The sequence below is a fragment of the Schistocerca gregaria genome, chromosome 4, assembly GCF_023897955.1.
Source record: "Schistocerca gregaria isolate iqSchGreg1 chromosome 4, iqSchGreg1.2, whole genome shotgun sequence".
NCBI lineage: Eukaryota > Metazoa > Arthropoda > Insecta > Orthoptera > Acrididae > Schistocerca > Schistocerca gregaria.
The window spans coordinates 706,810,836-706,829,929 of NC_064923.1; the positions used below are offsets into that span (position 1 = coordinate 706,810,836).

Below are 19,094 nucleotides of genomic sequence, written 5' to 3' on the forward strand. Positions count from 1 at the left end.
CAAATTTTCCAGTGTCCATTTGGAAAAATCGTATTTCTTGTAGGCAATTTTATGGTGCTCATGTGTGTTCACCTCATGAAATCCTTACATCCTTGCAAAAGAAGGGAAGAGCAAAAACATTATTTATGTCAATGTGTTAAGATGGTGTAATAAATAAATGATGAGGAAAAAAGTGTTTTTTTTTTTTTCATATTTGTAACTTTTAAGACCTAAGTCGAAACAAGGCCCCGGGGGTAGACAATATTCCATTAGAACTACTGACAGCCTTGGGAGAGCCAGTCCTGATAAAACTCTACCATTTGGTGAGCAAGATGTATGAGACAGGCGAAATACCCTCAGACTTCAAGAAGAATATAATAATTGCAATCCCAAAGAAAGCAGGTGTTGACAGATGTGAAACTTACTGAACTATCAGTTTAATAAGTCACAGCTGCAAAATACTAACGTGAATTCTTTACAGACAAATGGAAAAACTGGTAGAAGCGGGCCTTGGGGAAGATCAGTTTGGATTCCGTAGAAATGTTGGAACATGTGAGGCAATACTGACCCTATGACTTATCTTAGAAGAAAGATTAAGGAAAGGCAAACCTACATTTCTAGCATTTGTAGGCTTAGAGAAAGCTTTTGACAATGTCGACTGGAATACTCTCTTTCAAATTCTGAAGGTGGCAGGGGTAAAATACAGGAAGCGAAAGGCTGTTTACAATTTGTACAGAAACCAGATGGCAGTTACAAGAGTTGAGGGACATGAAAGGGAGGCAGTGGTTGGGAAGGGAGTGAGACAGGGTTGTAGCCTCTCCCCAATGCTATTCAATCTATATATTGAGCAAGCAGGAAAGGAGACAAATGAAAAGTTCGGAGTAGGTATTAAAATCCATGGAGAAGAAATCAAAACTTTGAGGTTTGCCGATGACATTGTAATTCTGTCAGAGACAGCAAAGGACTTGGAAGAGCAGATGAACGGAATGGACAGTGTCTTGAAATGAGGAGATAAGATGAACATCAACAAAAGCAAAACGGGGATCATGGAATGTAGTCGAATTAAGTCAGGTGATGCTGAGGGAATTAGATTAGGAAATGAGACACTTAAAGTAGTAAAGGGGTTTTGCTATTTGGGTAGCAAAATTACTTCGACCATCATCAGTTGAGAGGATATAAAATGTAGACTGGCAATGGCAAGGAAAGCGTTTCTGAAGAAGAGAAATTTGTTAATGCTGAGTATTTATTTAAGTGTCAGGAAGTCGTTTCTGAAAGTATTTGTATGGAGTGTAGCCATGTATGGAAGTGAAACATTGGACAATAAATAGTTTAGACAAGAAGAGAATAGAAGCTTTTGAAATGTGGTGCTACAGAAGAATGCTGAAGATTAGATGGATAGATCACATAAGTAATGAGGAAGTATTGAATAGGATTAGGGAGAAGAGAAGTTTGTGGCACAACTTGACTAGAAGAAGGGATCGGTTGGTAGGACATGTTCTGAGGCATCAAGGGATCACCAGTTTAGTATTGGAGGGCAACGTGGAGGGTAAAAATCGTAGAGGGAGACCAAGAGATGAATATACCAAGCCGATTCAGAAGGATGTAGGTTGCAGTGGGTACTGGGAGATGAAGCAGCTTGCACAGGATAGAGTAGCACTCCAGCTGCATCAAACCAGTCTCAGGACTGAAGACCACAACAACAACACAACTTTTAAGGTGGCACATGGCCTGTGTTTAATGTTTAACTGCCAGAAGTTTTATGGTTGTATGTCTGTGTAAGTTATTATTCAGTGCTGCATTGAGAAGAACATTGTTGCACAGTTTTGAATTTCGAGATTGCTGAGTTAGAGGAGCTTTGCTTTAAATTTTGTGTGAAACTCAAGAAAACCTTCACAGAGAAACACCAAATGATGCAGGAAGCCTTCGGTGATGAGTGCTCAAGCTGTACTTGGTGTTATGAATGTTTCACATGGTTTAAAAAGACCAAAAGGAAGTTAAAGGTGAACCTAATTCAGGACACCTTTTGACATCTACCAACGATGCTCATGTTAAGAATTGCGATGAAATTGTGCGTGCCAATCGAAGACTGACTTTCTGAGAGATTCCAGAAGAATGTAACATTTCAGCTGGATCATGTCATGAAATCCTGACACAGCGTCTCAGAATAAATAATGTTGCCACCAAATTTGTCCCATGGCTCATGAGTCAAGACAAGAAAAACCTTCACCTCATAATCTGTGAAGAGCTTCTGGATTGGACAAATGGCAACGAGATGTTCCTTAAGAGAAACATTACTGGTGACGAGTAGCCATGCTGATAGTTTTCTTTGACTTTGAATGATTAGTTCATCATGAATTCGTGCCATAGGGACAAACTGTTAATTGACTATCAGAATGTGTTGTGACGCCTGCAAGAAAATTTGAGAAGGAAATGTCCTGAAATGCTGCGAGACAATTCATGGCTCTTGCATCACGATAACATACTTGCACATCCATTCCTGTTGGTGTGTGACTATTGCACAAGAAGCAGTATCACTGTGCTTCCTCATCCTCTGTACTCTCCAGACCTGGCTCTTGTGGATTTTATTTCCAAAGTTTAAAACCCTGTTGAAAGGACAAAGCCTTGCAATGATGAGATGAAAGAAAGCTCGCTTCGCATGACCCAGCTAGAGGCATACAAAGACTGCTTCAGGAAGTGGTGTATCAGTTGTGGAGGAGAGTATTTCGGAGGAGACCATGCACAATAAGTAAAAGGTAAGCAAAAAAAAAAAATTGTGGACCAAGTTCCGAAATGTTTTATACAGACGTCATATTGACACCACTGTGTACTCAGATATTTATAGATTACTGGTTACTTACTCATAATCGCGTATCATAACAAAGCTTCTGATATGCACGTGTAACTGCTGGTAACAGATGGTCAAATTATAGAAGAGGGCGGAGACCCATGACAGTTTAGCAGTATATTAATATTAGAATGTTAGGAAAATGGAGACCACTGCAGGGATCCTGATAGAGAAAAGCAACTCGTGCATCACAAGAAGGGCTGAAGCTGACAATAAGGGGTGAAGTTGACAGCATGTTTTGCTGTTAGATCCTGATGAAAGATTTATAAGAGAATTCTGGGAAGTTCTGGCCATAATTAAAGTATATGAATGCATCTAAAATGTGCATTATGTCTTTTTGTGGATCTTTCTGTTGTCAAAACTGAAGGCAGGAGACAGAAAAAAGGAATTCTATGCTTTACATTTGAAAAGGACTTCATATAAGGGAATACTACTTTACCAATATTTAATGCCACAGACACACACATGAGATGCATCAATGTTAGCACCCCTGGTGCCAATGACCTGCCATGTTGATTTGAGCACGGACACATGGATTGATACATGGATGTAAGGAATGCGGGTCACAACAAGGTACTGGCTGCTAAACACACCATATTGTGCATTAAAGGTTATTCACTGTGCACATTGTCAGCCATATTATGTATCTTCAACATGTACTCACATTCTGTAATATGGCAACTGTTCTGTAAGACAAGAAATACGTTTTTTTAGCAATGACATTTCACGCAGACAGGTCAGATATATTGTAACATTTCAGTGTGCACTTCAGAATGGCTGTAAAGCTGAAGTCGTGATAATGTGAAATAAATGAACAGTAATTTACCGTCAAGTGGTGGATTTAAAAAGAAAAAAAGAAAAAAAAGAAAAGATAAAAGGCCCCAGGTCCTTCAGGAATTCCAGTTTGATGTTATGTTGAATACACCACAGAATTATGTCTTTCTAGCTTATTTACTGAGAAGGTCTTTTGTAGTGGCTGGGGAAGATTAGAGATCACTTCTGTTTACAGAAATGGTAATGTATTGGATGTGCAAAACTATGGAATTATATCGCCGATATCTGTCTCTTGCATTGTTCTAGAGTGTAATGGAGACTCAAACGTTATGGTGCTGCTGGAAAAAAAAGCATCTTCTGTTAAAAAATAAGCATGTGTTGTTGTGATCTTCACTCCAAAGACTGGTTTGATGCAGCTCCCCATGCTACTCAATCCTGTGCAAGCCTCGTCACCCAGTAACTACAGCAACCTAAGCATAGGTTCAGAAAAGAAGAGTGCTTGTGTGAAATGTGTTTCTTCACACACAGTGTCCTCCAAACAGTAGATGTGTGAATTGGTAATTCCATTTTCCTAACTTTGCAAGAGGCATTTGACGCTGTACCATGTCATTGACTACTAACCAGGGTGCTGTCATATGCATTATCGTTAAAAATATATATAGTTGACTCTAGGAATGTTTGACTAATATATCACATTGTATTATACTGGTTGACGAATATTCAACACAAATGAAAGAAATTGTAATAGGACCTCTGTGTTCAGTGCATGTGAATGACTAATCAGATAAGATCAGCAACACTGTAATATTGTTCACCAATAGTGCTGTTGTGTTTATGAAAGTGTCATCATCAGGTGATCGCATAAGGAATTGTAGGAAGATCCACACAGAACTTCCTTTTGGTGCAATGAATGGCCACTCTTGAAAAGGTGAATGGATGTATAACAGTGGCTGTGACAAAGAGGAAGAAGCACATAGTACTTGATTCCCAGATAAGCACTGACCATATTGGGCAGATTATATTGGATTAAGTCTTTAGGAGTAATGCTGAAACGGAACCCCTTGAGTGTGAGGTCACGAATTCAATCTTTAGTAAGCTTCATTTGAAAGCGTTGTGTTCCACCCGAACAGGTCGTGAAGGCCCAATGGTACTGACCAGCGCCGTGTCATCCTCAGCCCACAGGTGTCACATGGCCTGTGGAGGGACATGAGGTCAGCATACTGCTCTCTTGGCCATACGTCGTTTATGAGACCAGAGCTACTGCTTCTCAATCAAGTAGCTCCTTAGATTTCCTCAGAAAGGTGATAGAAAATGAGTTTGTGGGAGGTGCAGAGATTGTGCTGCCGTCGGTGTATATCTGACATGGGGACCGTGAGACGAACTAAAAGAGATTACGGCTTGAGGTCACAAGTTAAGTCTTTAGTAATGCTCAATTGAAAGTATTGCATTGACAATTGTGACAAGAAAAATATTAGCTGGTAATGACACATGATATGTGTCAGGAGGGCGACAGAAAATGAGTGTCTGGGAGATAAGAGATTGTGCCGCCATCATGGCATATCTGACATAGGGATCATGAGATGACAGTGAGTGAGTGAAATAAGAGATAAAATAAATCATGTTGGCACAAAGTACCATCTGCCTTAACTAATCTTCAGTGAAGGGTAATTTAGAGAGATCTGCTTCAGTTGTACAGCTGTAGCTGATTTAGATTTTCCGTGATAGATTTTCCGTGATTTACCTAAATTGCTTAAGGCGAATGCTGGGATGGCTCCTTTGTAAGGGCATGGCTACTTTCCTTCACCACCCTACCACCCTTCCCTAATACAAGCTTGTGTTCCATCTCTAGTACACCTGAAGCAGATCTCTCTTCATTAATTATCATGCCTCTCAATTGCGGATGTCCTATGTACCTAACCTTGTGTAATCTTCAGTATCTTAACATGTAAAAGACTGGACTGGAGTCATAGTTTACATATTCGCTCCAGTAAGCCTTGGAAAGAATTTCATGAGATGACAAGTGGTATCTTGCCATTTTACCAACAATCATAAGAAACTGTAATTTGTGTAAAGAAAGTTAGTCTACATCTGTATTAAATGTTTTGTGACAGTTACACTTGTAAAAATAACTATTTTCTGAAATTTATTTGCAAGTTGAGAAGGAAATCAAGGCGAAATTATGAATATTCATGGAAAAGAAGTTATAAATTTTAGATTTTTCAGTGGCATTAATTCCATCAGAGGTGGCAAAGAATTTGGAAGAGCAGTTGAAAGTTATGGGTTTGGTCTTGAAAAGAGGTTTTAAGATGAATGTTGACAAAAGTAAAACGAGGCTAATGGAACATAGTCAAATGAAATTAAATGATGTTGAGGGAATTAGATAAGTGATGATGGCAGAAGTGTGAGGAATATAAAATGCAGATTGCAAGTAGCCAGAAAAGCATTTGTGACCTAGAGAAATTTTTATTATTATATATAACTTTAAATGTTAAGACTTCGTTTTGGTAGGAATTTGTCTTATATGGCAGAGAGACTGACAATAAACTGTTCAGACAAGAAGAGGAGTAGGAGATTAATGTTTAACATCCTGTCGAAATGAGGTCACTTGAGATGGCGCACAAGCTCATATTAGGGAGGGGTGGTGAAGGAAAGCAGCCATGCCTTACAAAGGAACCATCCCAGCATTTGCCTTAAGCAATTTAGGTAAATTACAGAAAATCTAAATCAGGATGGCTGGATGTCGGTTTGAAGTGTTGTCCTCCCAAATGCAAGTCCAATGTGCGAACCACTGTGCTACCCTACTCAGTGGCAAGAAGATAACTGGAACTTTTGTAATGTGGTACTCCAGAAGAATGCTGATGATTAAATGGTTAAAATGAATAATTTATAAGGAGGAACTGAACTGAACTGTGGAAGAAAGAAATTTATGGCACTGCTTGATTAAAAGAAGGGCTTGGTTGATGGGACACATCCTGAGGCATTAAAAAATGGTCAGTTTGGTAGTGCAAGGAAATGGGTGGAGGGCTAAAAATTGTACCAAGAGACAAAGGTTTAACTATGGTAAGTGGGTTGAAATAGATGTAGGTTGAAGTAGTTGTGCAAAAATTGACACATGCCCAGGACAGATTAGTGTGGAGAGCTGCATCAAATTGGTTTTTAGACTGGAGTCAACATCATCATTCAATGTTATGTCACACATCTTTATGCCTTGTAACCATTTTTTTAGACACACTGAGACAAATGAAATTACAAGGATAGTATTTTTTGCTTGAAACGATAAAATTTTTCTGTCTGAATTGTTATTACATTCATTTATTTATGAGTACCGTTTTGGCCGTTATGTCTTTCTCATGTAATAGCTGTAACAATGTATAGTGGCTGAAGAGCCAGTTCAATTTTACTTGTGCTTTTTATGAAAGCCAGATTATGTCCTCATATTTCATGTCGTGCCCATAGAAAACAGGTTTCCTCATTATCTTTATAAAATGATGTAGGGCTTCATGAAAACAAAAACATTGCCAGCTAGGTGTTTAAGGTTGAAGTTAATTAATACAAACACTTTGTTTACTGTAGTAATTTTTATTGATTTTTATGTCAATACTTCACTTGTATTTATCCCAGTATGAGCACTGGATATGACATTTGACAGCTAAACCTCTGTAAAAGTATTTTGTACTGCTACCCAAAGATCATGCCTGTAGTGCAGATAAACATATTTACCCAAGTTCTACCATGTTTTATGCTATCTAATTTTAAAGCAGAAAATCCTTTAAAACTGTCCTATTTGTATGAGAGAGGAAGGAGAAGAATTTTAATTTATTTCAGAGTTTAGAAGAAATGTACACTGAAGGGCCAAAGAAACTGGTACACCTGTCTAATGTCATGTAGGGCCACCACGAGCATGCAGAAGTACCACAACACAACTTTGCATGGACTCAACTAATGTCAGAAGTAGTGCTGTAGGGAAGTGATACATGAAACCTGCAGGGCTGTCCATAGATCCGTAAGAGTATGAGGGGATTGAGATCTCTTCTGAACAGCATGTTGCAAGGTGTCCTAGATACGCTCAATGTTCACATCTGGGGAGTCTGGTGGCCAGCGGAAGTGTTTCAAATCAAGAAGAATGTTCCTTGAGCCACTCGGTGCAATTCTGGATGTGTGGAGTGTCGCAGTGTCGTGCTGGAATTGCCGAAGTCCGATTGACTGACTGACTCACTCACTCACTCACTCACTCACTCACTCACTCACTCCAACTCACTGTTGTTCTTTGTGTCTCATCTGTCATTGTCTCCTCTGTCTCACCCACAGTCCTCATTGTTCTGTCAGACTACTAGTCTCCTCTCACTGTTGCTGCTCTCTTCATGCTAAGATCTCCTTCCTTCCTTCCTTCCTTCCTCCTTCCTTCCTTCCTTCCTAACACTGCTCTTTTCTCAGCGTCACTGTCTCTCTCTTCCTTGTTGTCATTTTCATGTACACTGAGATGACAAAGGTTATGGGATACTTCCTAATATTGTGTCAGACCTCCTTTTGCACGTCATAGTGCAGCAACTCGACAAGGCATGGACTCAACAAGTTGTTGGAAGTGTCTTTCAGAAATATTGAGCCATGCTGTCTCATAACTTTCCACAGTTGTGAAAGTTTTGTCAGCACAGGATTTTGTGCACGAACTGATCTCTCGATTATGCCCCATAAATGTTTGATAGGATTTATGTCAGACAATCTGGGTGGCTAAATCATTCTCTCGAACTGTCCAGAATGTTCTTCAAACCAATCCCAAACAATTGTGATCCAGTAAAATGGCTCAAACATCCCATCGTTGTTTGGGAACATGGAGTCTATGAATAGCTGCAAATGGTCTCCAAGTAGCAAAACATAACCATTTTCAGTCAATCGTCAATGCAAACATAGCCCACATCACTATAAAGCCACCAACAGCTTGCTCTGTACCGTGTTGACAACCTTGGTCCACGGCTTCCTGAAGTCTGCTCCACATTTGAACCCCATCATTGGCATTTACCAATTGAAATTGGGATTCATCTGACCAGACCACGGTTTTTCAGTCATCTGGGGTCCAAGCAATATGGTCATGAGCTCAGGAGACACACTGTAGGCGATATCATGCTGTTAGTGAAGGCACTTGGATTGGTTGTCTGCTGCCATAGCACAGTAATGCCAAATTTCACAGCACTGCCATGATGGATACATTCGTCTTACATCCCACTTTCATTTCTGTTGTTATTTCACACAGTGTTACTTGTCTGTTAGCATTGACAGCTCTATGAAACCGCTGCTGCTCTGTCATTAAGTAAAGGCCATCGGCCACTGCATTGTCCGTGGTGAGAGGTAATTCTTGGTCCACTCGTGACACTGGGTCTCAGAATATTGAATTTCCAAATGATTTCCAAAATGAATGTCCCACGTGTCTAGCTACAACTATCATTCTGCATTCAAAGTCTGTTAATTCCTGATGTGTGGCCATAATGTGTGGAGTGTCGCACTGTCGTGCTGGAATTGCCGAAGTCCGTTGGATTGCACAATGGACATGAATGAATGCAGGTGATAGGACAGGATGCTTATGTGTGTTTTACCTGTCAGAGTCATATCTAAACTTATCAGTCGCCCCGATCACTCAAACTGCACATGCCCCACACCATTACAGAGCCTCCACCAGCTTGAACAGTCATCTGCTGACATACAGGGTCCATGGATTCATGAGGTTGTCTCCATACCTATCCACTTCCGTCCACTCGATACAATTTGAAACGAGACACACCCTATTGGGCAACATGTTTCCAGTCGTCAACAGTCCAATGTTGGTGTTGATGGGCCCATGGGAGGCAAACAGCTTTGTGTCATGCAGTCATCAAGGTTACACGAGTGGGCCTTCGGCTCTGAAAGCCCATATCGATGATGTTTCGTTGAATGGTTTACTCGCTGACACTTGCTGATTGCCCAGCTTTGAAATCTGCAGCAATTTATGGAAGGGTTGCACTTCTGTCATGTAAAATGATTGTCTTCAGTTGTTGTTGATCTTGTTCATGTAGGATCTTCTTCTGGCCTCAATGATGTCACTGATTTGGGATTTAACGGATTCCTGATATTGTTACCTTGGAGATGCTGTGTTCCATTGCTCCTGTGCCGTTTATAACACGACATTCAAACTCACTTAAATCTTGATAACCTGTCATTGTAGCGGCAGTAACAGATCTAACAACTGCACCAGATACTTTTTCTCTTACATAGGCGTTGCCGACTGTTGTGCTGTGTTCTGCTTCTTCACATATCTCTGTATTTGAATATGCATGCCTATACCAGTTTCTTTGGTGCTTCAGTGTAACCAAGAACACTAAATATGTTCACGATAGCAGCAGTATTTCACTTGTTCTTTATCTCTATCATGTCCCAACAACATGTTTGTCACTAAATTCTAACAGTCAAACCCAGATGATTCATTATTAAATAAAATCTGATATAGCATAATGAAACATTAATGGTAATGAGCTTTATATGGTGTACACTAAGGGTTTAGAAGAGCAGAGCGAATGCTGTAACTCCAACCCATCGGTTCACTCTGAAGATGGACGAGAAGTATATGGCCAAAGTATTAGGAGAAGAAATAGGGTGTTTCAAATTGCACATTCAAAGTTTAATGGATAAGTAACACTTACTTCTTCAGAATGGATGCGTGCAATGTAGCAGATTGTTTTTACACCAAAAAGTACGTTATACAACTGTGTGTTGTTATGTGGTTCAAATTTTCCTTTTTCAGTGAGCAGGAGCCACCACCTGCCATGTTGAGACTGCATTCTATAGCAGATAGAGAGGATGGCTGGATTCAGGTGGTGAGCTCAATGGTGCATGTGATTCCCATGAATGATCCTCTTGGACCAGCTGTTATCACATTGTTATTGGATGACTGTCCTCTTCCAACAAAGGTAAAATGCTGTGTAATATCAAAACTTCTAGATGCAAGCTAAAGATGACAGCACCATTTTGTATCTGTTGTTTTTTCAGCTGTACACTCGTCATCCTTTTATATTTAGATTGTTTTTGACATTTCTTTCAAAATTGGTTGTATTTTTGCAGTGTTTGTGACTCCTGTCTGTAACACCGTGTTATCTGGCCCCTGTTCTCATAACTGTCTCTTGTCACATTCCCCTACTTTCATTCAGTAAACTTGTATTATGGCAAATATTATACTTAGGGTTAGTAATCTTGGTCAATAATTTTTGTGAACTTAGTTATAAACAAATTATAGCTCTTATGCTTGATAACTTTCAACTAACTAAAAGGTACTTTAACACAGTCCATAATTTCTCTCTCTTTTACAAGTGCAATTCTTGATAAAACTGTCTATTGTGAATCTTATAAATCTAAAACAGTATCCATATTAAAGTAATTTGGTGAAAGACACTGCCACAATAAATCTGTCTTTCCAGCCTGAGGTTTCTAGCCCCAAATGCTAGAAAAATCTCCCCCCCCCCCCCCCCCCCGAACACACACACACACACACACACACACACACACACACACACACACACACACACACATTTCCACCTGAAAGGGGGGGGGGTTAGGTACTGAAACTTCATTCTGTCTATGTATAATTTAATAGTGTAATGGTGGTACATTAACTTAACATGTTTAAAGATGTAAATTAATTTTACAACTACTTGCTTTGCCTTTGTGTGCATTTAAAACTAGTTTCACTTCAGTATAATAAAAATCTTCTGTTCCAGGAGTCGGTGGTACGATTGTCAAACATGCTTTCACTGTCTGCAGCTGTTTCACATCGAGGGCGAGTGTCTCCAACAGAACAGAGGAATGTGTGTGTTGTATTAGGCTGCCTGGCAGAAAAACTTGCTGGCCCATCGAGTATTGCAATACTAACACCTGGCACTCTGGATTACCTCATTGCCAATTTGGTTAGATTTGTGTTTCTCTAAATATTCTTACAATTTTTATTATGCTGGACAATATCTTCATTTGTAGTGGAACCTTCAGATGTAAATAATGATCTCCCCCCCCCCCTCCTCCCTGTAAAAACTCCCGAGCAGGTGGAAATGTAGATCATCAACATGCTATATTAGATCAACAACATGCCATATATGAGAATGTGTTTTATTGCTGCATTCTTGGTTGTCTGCTCTGGTTTTTATAGACATCTCTCCTACCTGCAGACACCCTGAAAGTAGAATGCACGATTTAAAGAGATCATTGAAAAAAGCAAATAAATAAGTAATCTATAACTTAAGTTATAAAGGTAAAAAGTAACAGTGAAAAAATAAGGGAGAAAGGTTGGAGATGAATAACATTATAGGGAAAGGCTTTAACTTTTTAGTTATATCTTGCAACCTCAGGTCACACAATTGCTACAACATAATGTATAATGAAAAAATTTACAAAATTGTCATTGTGTTATGTGCTTGGTCAGAGTGGTTCAATTTGCGGAGCAAGAGAAACCAATTTGAACAGTGTTGACAAATGTACCAACAAACATCAGTTCTGCAATGTGTCCGTGTTTGTTTGCACATGTTTGTGCACATGTGTGAGCCTGTGTGCTCCACACAGAGCCACCGTTATGCTGGACCAGGTTTGATTGTCAGTTTCAAGTAATCGTTCATTGTAGACAAAGCATTAATTTTTTCAGTGTCTAAATTTATTACTTAACTGTTCTATAAGCAGTTAAACTATTTTACACAATTATTTGACTAATAACAGTATGCCACATAAGGATATTTCAGTAAGCTATGATATGGATCTTTTGTCCTGTGGCTTCCTGCTTTCACTTGCAGTAGCTACCCTTTCGTACTTCTGCACAGGAAAATCACATTCTACAACTGTTACATTCACAAGCAGCTCTTACCTCTGTGTGGGGAGGGGTTTTGTCGCTCAATGGTGTGTGAAACAGGTACCTCTCATGAGAATTCAGCCAGTTTGTGTGTCAACCTCAAGAGTGCAGTGGTAGTTCGAATCATGAAAGAAGCTAACTCTCTAATCAATTATTCCTACGTGAATACAATTAAAATATTTTAAGGACCCAGAAGGCCAAACGTCGTGGTACTTCAGCCTATCTGCCACATGTTGTCCATATTTCTGTGCCTTTCTTTGTTTTTCACCTCAGTTTTTCCCCTATTTGTCACACTGTTTTGTTTCACTTTCAGATGTATTTATTTTCTGCTATACATCTTCTTCTCCTACCATGTTCATGTCAGCACCACCTATCTTCAGCGGCCTTCAACTCTGCATGTCATCTTTTAACCACTGTTGGATACAATAGTGTGTTGTGGAGCTATGGCACTACAACTTAACCCAAACAGTGAGGATATTACAAACCGAAAAACATTTCCTCAAGATTGAGATGAAGAGCATGTCAATGAGATGAATGGAGCACGTAATACACCAAAGTTGTTTTAGGCTTGCCCAGACATTCAAAGCAGTTTTTGCATTTCGCGAGATGAACATGGATCCTAGTAATAAGACAGCTGAGCCCCAATGTTTTGCAAGAGCCTTCAAGAAGTTTTACTGCTAAAAATGCTCTCAGAATAGCTTAAGTGTGATAAAGCAGCACATCGGGACATTTGAAAAGGTGTCACCCTTTTATTCATGGGAAGGTTTAAGAGGACTGGCTGGAACTATAAAATCTGTAAATATTCTTTCTAATTGAAAACTTCTCATGAGAACTGCTAGCTTCAATCAAGCAACAAATTCTATGAAATGCAAATGTTTGAAACAGTACTAGATTACAGTGCACAAAACCATTTACAACCATAAGGGTTTTTTCACATACAGGAAATGTAAAACAGGAAAAAGTCTGTATATTATCATTATCATCAGCTTATGAATGTGGCAGATAGTCCATCTATTGTTTTTCCAGGAGCCCTCAATCACTGAAAACGAAATTGAGTCCATAATTTGAAGAGTTCCATTTTGGATGGTACAACCAGTGCTTGATTTGTGATGGTATGCGCTGATACCCCATAGCGGTACTTCGGAGGAAAAAAAAAATCAGAACTACAAACTTTGAAATGTGATATGATAGAACTTTATTTTTTACAACTACAGATGTTGCGTTCACACTTTTAAAATGCCCAGGAAAAGCATTAAAATAACGCTTTAAAAAGTCTAAATTTCAAAAACACCCCTCCAAGGTTACAGTGTTCGAACCTCGTTTTTTTCACATATCAAGCATTGGTTATACCCATTGCTTGTCTATTTAAAATGTGTGATATGAAATACTCAGTGTGATGAATTAGCTGTGGATGGTTTGTAGAACATAGTAATTGGGTGTAATATCAGTTTTATTCTGTTTATTTTATGGTAGTACTGGGGTTGCTACTCACCACATATTACAGATGCTGAGTCACAGATAGGCACAACAAAAAGACTGTCAGAAAATGAGCTTTAGGGCAACTAGGCCTTTGTCGGAGATAGCACGCACTTGAGCGTGCATGATAGAGCACGCCCGATTGTGTGTGGGTGTGCGCGCGCGCACACACACACACACACACACACACACACACACACACACACACATACACACACACACACACACACACACGGCCACATTCTGGCTGCTGAGGCCACACTGCGAGCAGCAGTGCATGATGAAAGACACAGCCGGGTGGTGGGGGTAAGGAGGATCTGCATTCATTCTCAGACATGTGGATAAGGCAAGCATATGGTGAAGATGTTAGTTTTTACGTGGTTCATAGAATTTTTAGTGTCAAGATTGGCTTAAAGTTTCAGCCTCTGAGATTTAATCAAACCTGAGCAACCTGTGGCTTTTGTTTGTATCATCCTGTTTAATTCTGAACGTAAGGCTGTGTGAATGGATTCGTGCAGTGAGTAACTACATTGCTCATATTATGGAGGGAATACTCATCACTAGTCAGCTGCATCATTCTGACACTAAGGAAGTCTATACACCACATTTTGAAATTGCTGTTGTCTTAAAAAAAAGTTATCAGTTGTGGTTTATCTGCAAGGAAGGTGCTGGTCTACCTTTGAATTCAAAGGAATGATTTACCAATATGCTTGTGTGGTTGTACTGTAATTTGTATTGGTCACACACATGAAGCATTTTACCAAGAAACAGGTTAGAAATAAATACACTGAATTAGATGGTGATTTCACTATGGTGTTGTATAACTTCACTATGGTGTTATATAAGTTCACCTTTCAAATTAAACTATTGAACATTACACAAAGGTAGTATAATCTGTGCGTGTGACTTCTGGCTCACAATCCAATTTTTTTCCCCTCTTCTTTAACTATCCTATGGCTGTCATTGGAGTAAAGTTATCGAGCACTTTTTGCCTGGCCCCCCCCCCCCCCCCCCCCCCCCCCTCTCTCTCTCTCTCTCTCTCTCTCTCTCTCTCTCTCTCTCTCTCTCTCTCTCTCTCTCTCTCTCAGAAATAACTGTTTCCATTTTTTCTTGAGGGATGAAATAATTAGATGTCATCCTAATGAAACATTAAAAGATATTAAAATGCAGAAAAATGTCAATTTTGGTCACCTTTTTTTTTTCAGAATGAAAATATCAACCCATCTGTAATACTATTTTCATTAATTGCACTGGAGAAGTTTGCACAAACAAGTGAGTATAAAAATTGATTGTTGTAAGATGTTCCATGTAAAATTTATTACAGAAAACTGATAAATTGGTTTTAGTATCTAACCATGTGATTTATCTCCAACAGGTGAAAACAAGGTGACTATAAAGAAACGTCTGAAGGCAGAAGTTAAAAATCCACTTACTTCTTTGGAAACTTGGGTAGGCTGTGAGCACTTTGTCAAGAGGCAAGTGGGCTTTTGTGCTCAGTGGTGTCTAGACAATCTTTGTAAGTTTTGTACCTAATCAAGTCACGTATAGCATGTTATACATAGACAGTAAGTCTTAAGTATCTTTTGTGCTGTACTGTCCAGAGAACATCATTGGAAGTGTGGTAGGTGGAGCAATGTAGCAGAAAAAATTATGTAAGCTCCTCCAATGTGTCCATCCTAAGTGTATATGCAGAAAACTTGTTAGTGTTGGACTTCAAGCATTTCAGCAGTGACTAATTAGATTTTGTGTGTGATATAATACAGGGTGTCCCACTCAAACCTCCCTGATTTCGAAAACCCGGGGGGGCAGGGGGGGGGGGGGGGGACAGAGTAGATACGACAATGAAAAATCTACCACACTGTAGAGCATCTCAAAGAATTTATTTATCATCAAGACACCTCTACATGTGAACCATTTGTAACACAAAGAATATTGAGTCTATATTCTATTTCTCGCTAAGTTCTTTTTAACATTTCCTGTGTTATTGTTGCAATCGCATTAGTGATACGATGTCACGGTGTAGGAATATCACCCACATACATGCAGTCCTTGACGACTCCCTACATGAAGAAATCGAGCGGCGTAATGTTGGGTGAACGTGGTGGCCAGACAATGGGTCCTCTGCGTCTGATCCAATGACTGGGAAATTTCCTATCTGGGAACTTGCGAACAGCTGTTGACCAATGTGGCTGAGCTCCATCTTGTTGAAAAATGATGTTGGATTGCAAGTCTTGTACCTGAGGGTACATAAACATGTCCATATACACTGACTCGTTCACTCTTTGTTCCCCAAAGAAGAATGGTCCAAAAATCCCGTCGTGCATTAGCGTGCCCCAGACATTTTGTTTAGGGCTATCACGAACACGTTCAATGACAATGTGCGGATTTTGCGAACCCCAAATCCGAACGTTATGCCTATTAACGTTATGCCTCATCTGAGAATAAACATCTTTCCAGGAAGCTGGCATCCATATCAATACACTGCAGCATATCTGCAGCAAATTGTTGTTGGTGTGGTTTGTCGTTCGGCGTCAGATGTTACAGAATTTGTACTTTGTAAGCACACACATGAAGACGCTGGTGAATTACACAATGCAATGTTGATAGAGGTACATCAGGTTGCCTAGATGCTTGACGAATGGACTTAAGTGGGCTTCTGAGAAACATTTGTCTGATGTCCTCCACTGTCTCTTCTGAAACTCTGTAACACGCCCCGGCAGAATGCTTCAGAACACTTCCTTGTGCCAGAAACTTAACTAACTTAATTGTTTTCACATCGGGTGGATCACATTTATACGCATGGCAGCAATTTCTTTGCCTAGTAATCGGCGATTTTGTTTCTGCAAACCACACTAGTGCTTGCGCGCGGTGCCGTGGACTTGCCACTTTCACTTCATGCAACCATGCTGCACTCTGGTGATGATACATGGCACTTCTGTCTTGGGAATATAAGTTGAGATCCTCTACAATGTGGTGCATTTTTCATTGTTGTATCTACTGTGGGTTTTCTCTCCTGGGTCCTTGAAATCAGGGAGGTTTGACTGGGACAACCTGTATTTTTATGAAAGCATCTTTCTTGTTTGGACTTTGACGCATCCTCTCTCCTTGGTATTAAAGTTCTATTCAGTTACAGAAAGCTATGGTTTTTATTTTACTGCATATCTTAATTATTTAACAGCATGAAAAATTATCTATTTTACTACATACATCAAAAAAAAGTTTTGCATCACCTCGGTTTAGAGAGTTCCGGAACCTGTACAGAAAACTGGAATAAAGATCAACATAAACATTATTCCTGCCCTTTCTATTGCTCATGGAAACCACACATTGCATGTTGTACCACCTTACAGTGAGACGTTCAGAGGTGGTGGTCCAGATTGCTGTGCACACCAGTACCTCTGATACCAATTAGCACATCGCCTTGCATTGGTGCATGCCTGTATTCATCATGGCATACTATCCACAAGTTCATCAAGGCACTGTTGGTGCAGATTGACCCACTTTTCAATGGCGATTTGCCGTAGATCCCTCAGAGTGGTTGGTGGGTCATGTCGTCCACAAACAGCCCTTTTCAATCTATACCAGGCATGTTCAATAGGGTTCTTGTATGGAGAACATGCTGGAGAGTCCAGTCGAGCGATGTCGTTATCCTGAAGGAAGTCATTCACAACATGTGCATGATGGGGATGTGAATTGTCATCCATGAAGATGAATGCCTTGCCAGTATGCTGCCGATATGGTTGCACTATAAGTCGGAGGATGCCATTCATGTATCGTACAGCCATTACGGTGTCTTCCATGACCACCAGCGGCGTATGTCGGCCCCACATAATTCTATCCCAAAACAGCAGCAAACTTCCACCTTGTTGCATTCGCTGGAAAGTATGTCTAAGGTGTTCAGCCTGACTGGGTTGCCTTCAAACACATCTCCAACAATTGTCTGGTTGAAGGCATATTCAACACTCATTGGTGAAGAGAACATGATGACTGACTGACTGACTGACTCACTCACTCACTCACTCGCTCACTCACTCACTCCAACTCACTGTTGTTCTTTGTGTCTCTCTGTCATTGTCTCCTCTGTCTCACCCACAGTCCTCATTGTTCTGTCAGACTACTAGTCTCCTCTCACTGTTGCTGCTCTCTTAATGCTAAGATCTCCTTCCTTCCTTCCTTCCTTCCTAACACTGCTCTTTTCTCAGCGTCACTGTCTCTCTCTTCCTTGTTGTCATTTTCATGTACACTGAGATGACAAAGGTTATGGGATACTTCCTAATATTGTGTCAGACCTCCTTTTGCACGTCATAGTGCAGCAACTCGACAAGGCATGGACTCAACAAGTTGTTGGAAGTGTCTTTCAGAAATATTGAGCCATGCTGTCTCATAACTTTCCACAGTTGTGAAAGTTTTGTCAGCACAGGATTTTGTGCACGAACTGATCTCTCGATTATGCCCCATAAATGTTTGATAGGATTTATGTCAGACAATCTGGGTGGCTAAATCATTCTCTCGAACTGTCCAGAATGTTCTTCAAACCAATCCCAAACAATTGTGATCCAGTAAAATGGCTCAAACATCCCATCGTTGTTTGGGAACATGGAGTCTATGAATAGCTGCAAATGGTCTCCAAGTAGCAAAACATAACCATTTTCAGTCAATCGTCAATGCAAACATAGCCCACATCACTATAAAGCCACCAACAGCTTGCTCTGTACCGTGTTGACAACCTTGGTCCACGGCTTCCTGAAGTCTGCTCCACATTTGAACCCCATCATTGGCATTTACCAATTGAAATTGGGATTCATCTGACCAGACCACGGTTTTTCAGTCATCTGGGGTCCAAGCAATGTGGTCATGAGCTCAGGAGACACACTGGGTCTCAGAATATTGAATTTCCAAATGATTTCCAAAATGAATGTCCCACGTGTCTAGCTACAACTATCCTTCTGCATTCCAAGTCTGTTAATTCTCGATGTGTGACCATAATTATGTCAGAAACCTTTTCAGATGAGTCACCTGAGTACAAATGACAGCTCTGCCAATTCACTGCCCTTATATACCTTGTATGCAATACTGCCAACATCCGTATATGTGCATATAACTGCCCCATGACTTGTCACATCAATGTTCTCTGTCTCATTATTGCTAGCTCTCGCCCACTTCCACTTT

General features: G+C 40.1%; 1 protein-coding gene across 1 annotated transcript in view; it reads left to right on the forward strand.

Moving 5' to 3' along the window:
• Positions 1 to 19,094, forward strand: part of LOC126266683 (RING finger and SPRY domain-containing protein 1-like) — a 151,422-nt gene that overhangs the window by 37,380 nt on the left and 94,948 nt on the right. Inside the window, exons 2-5 of the mRNA XM_049971108.1 lie at positions 10,368 to 10,533; positions 11,338 to 11,523; positions 15,131 to 15,197; positions 15,301 to 15,441. Coding sequence (XP_049827065.1) covers positions 10,368 to 10,533; positions 11,338 to 11,523; positions 15,131 to 15,197; positions 15,301 to 15,441 — 560 coding nt within the window. The remainder of the gene's footprint in view (positions 1 to 10,367; positions 10,534 to 11,337; positions 11,524 to 15,130; positions 15,198 to 15,300; positions 15,442 to 19,094) is intronic.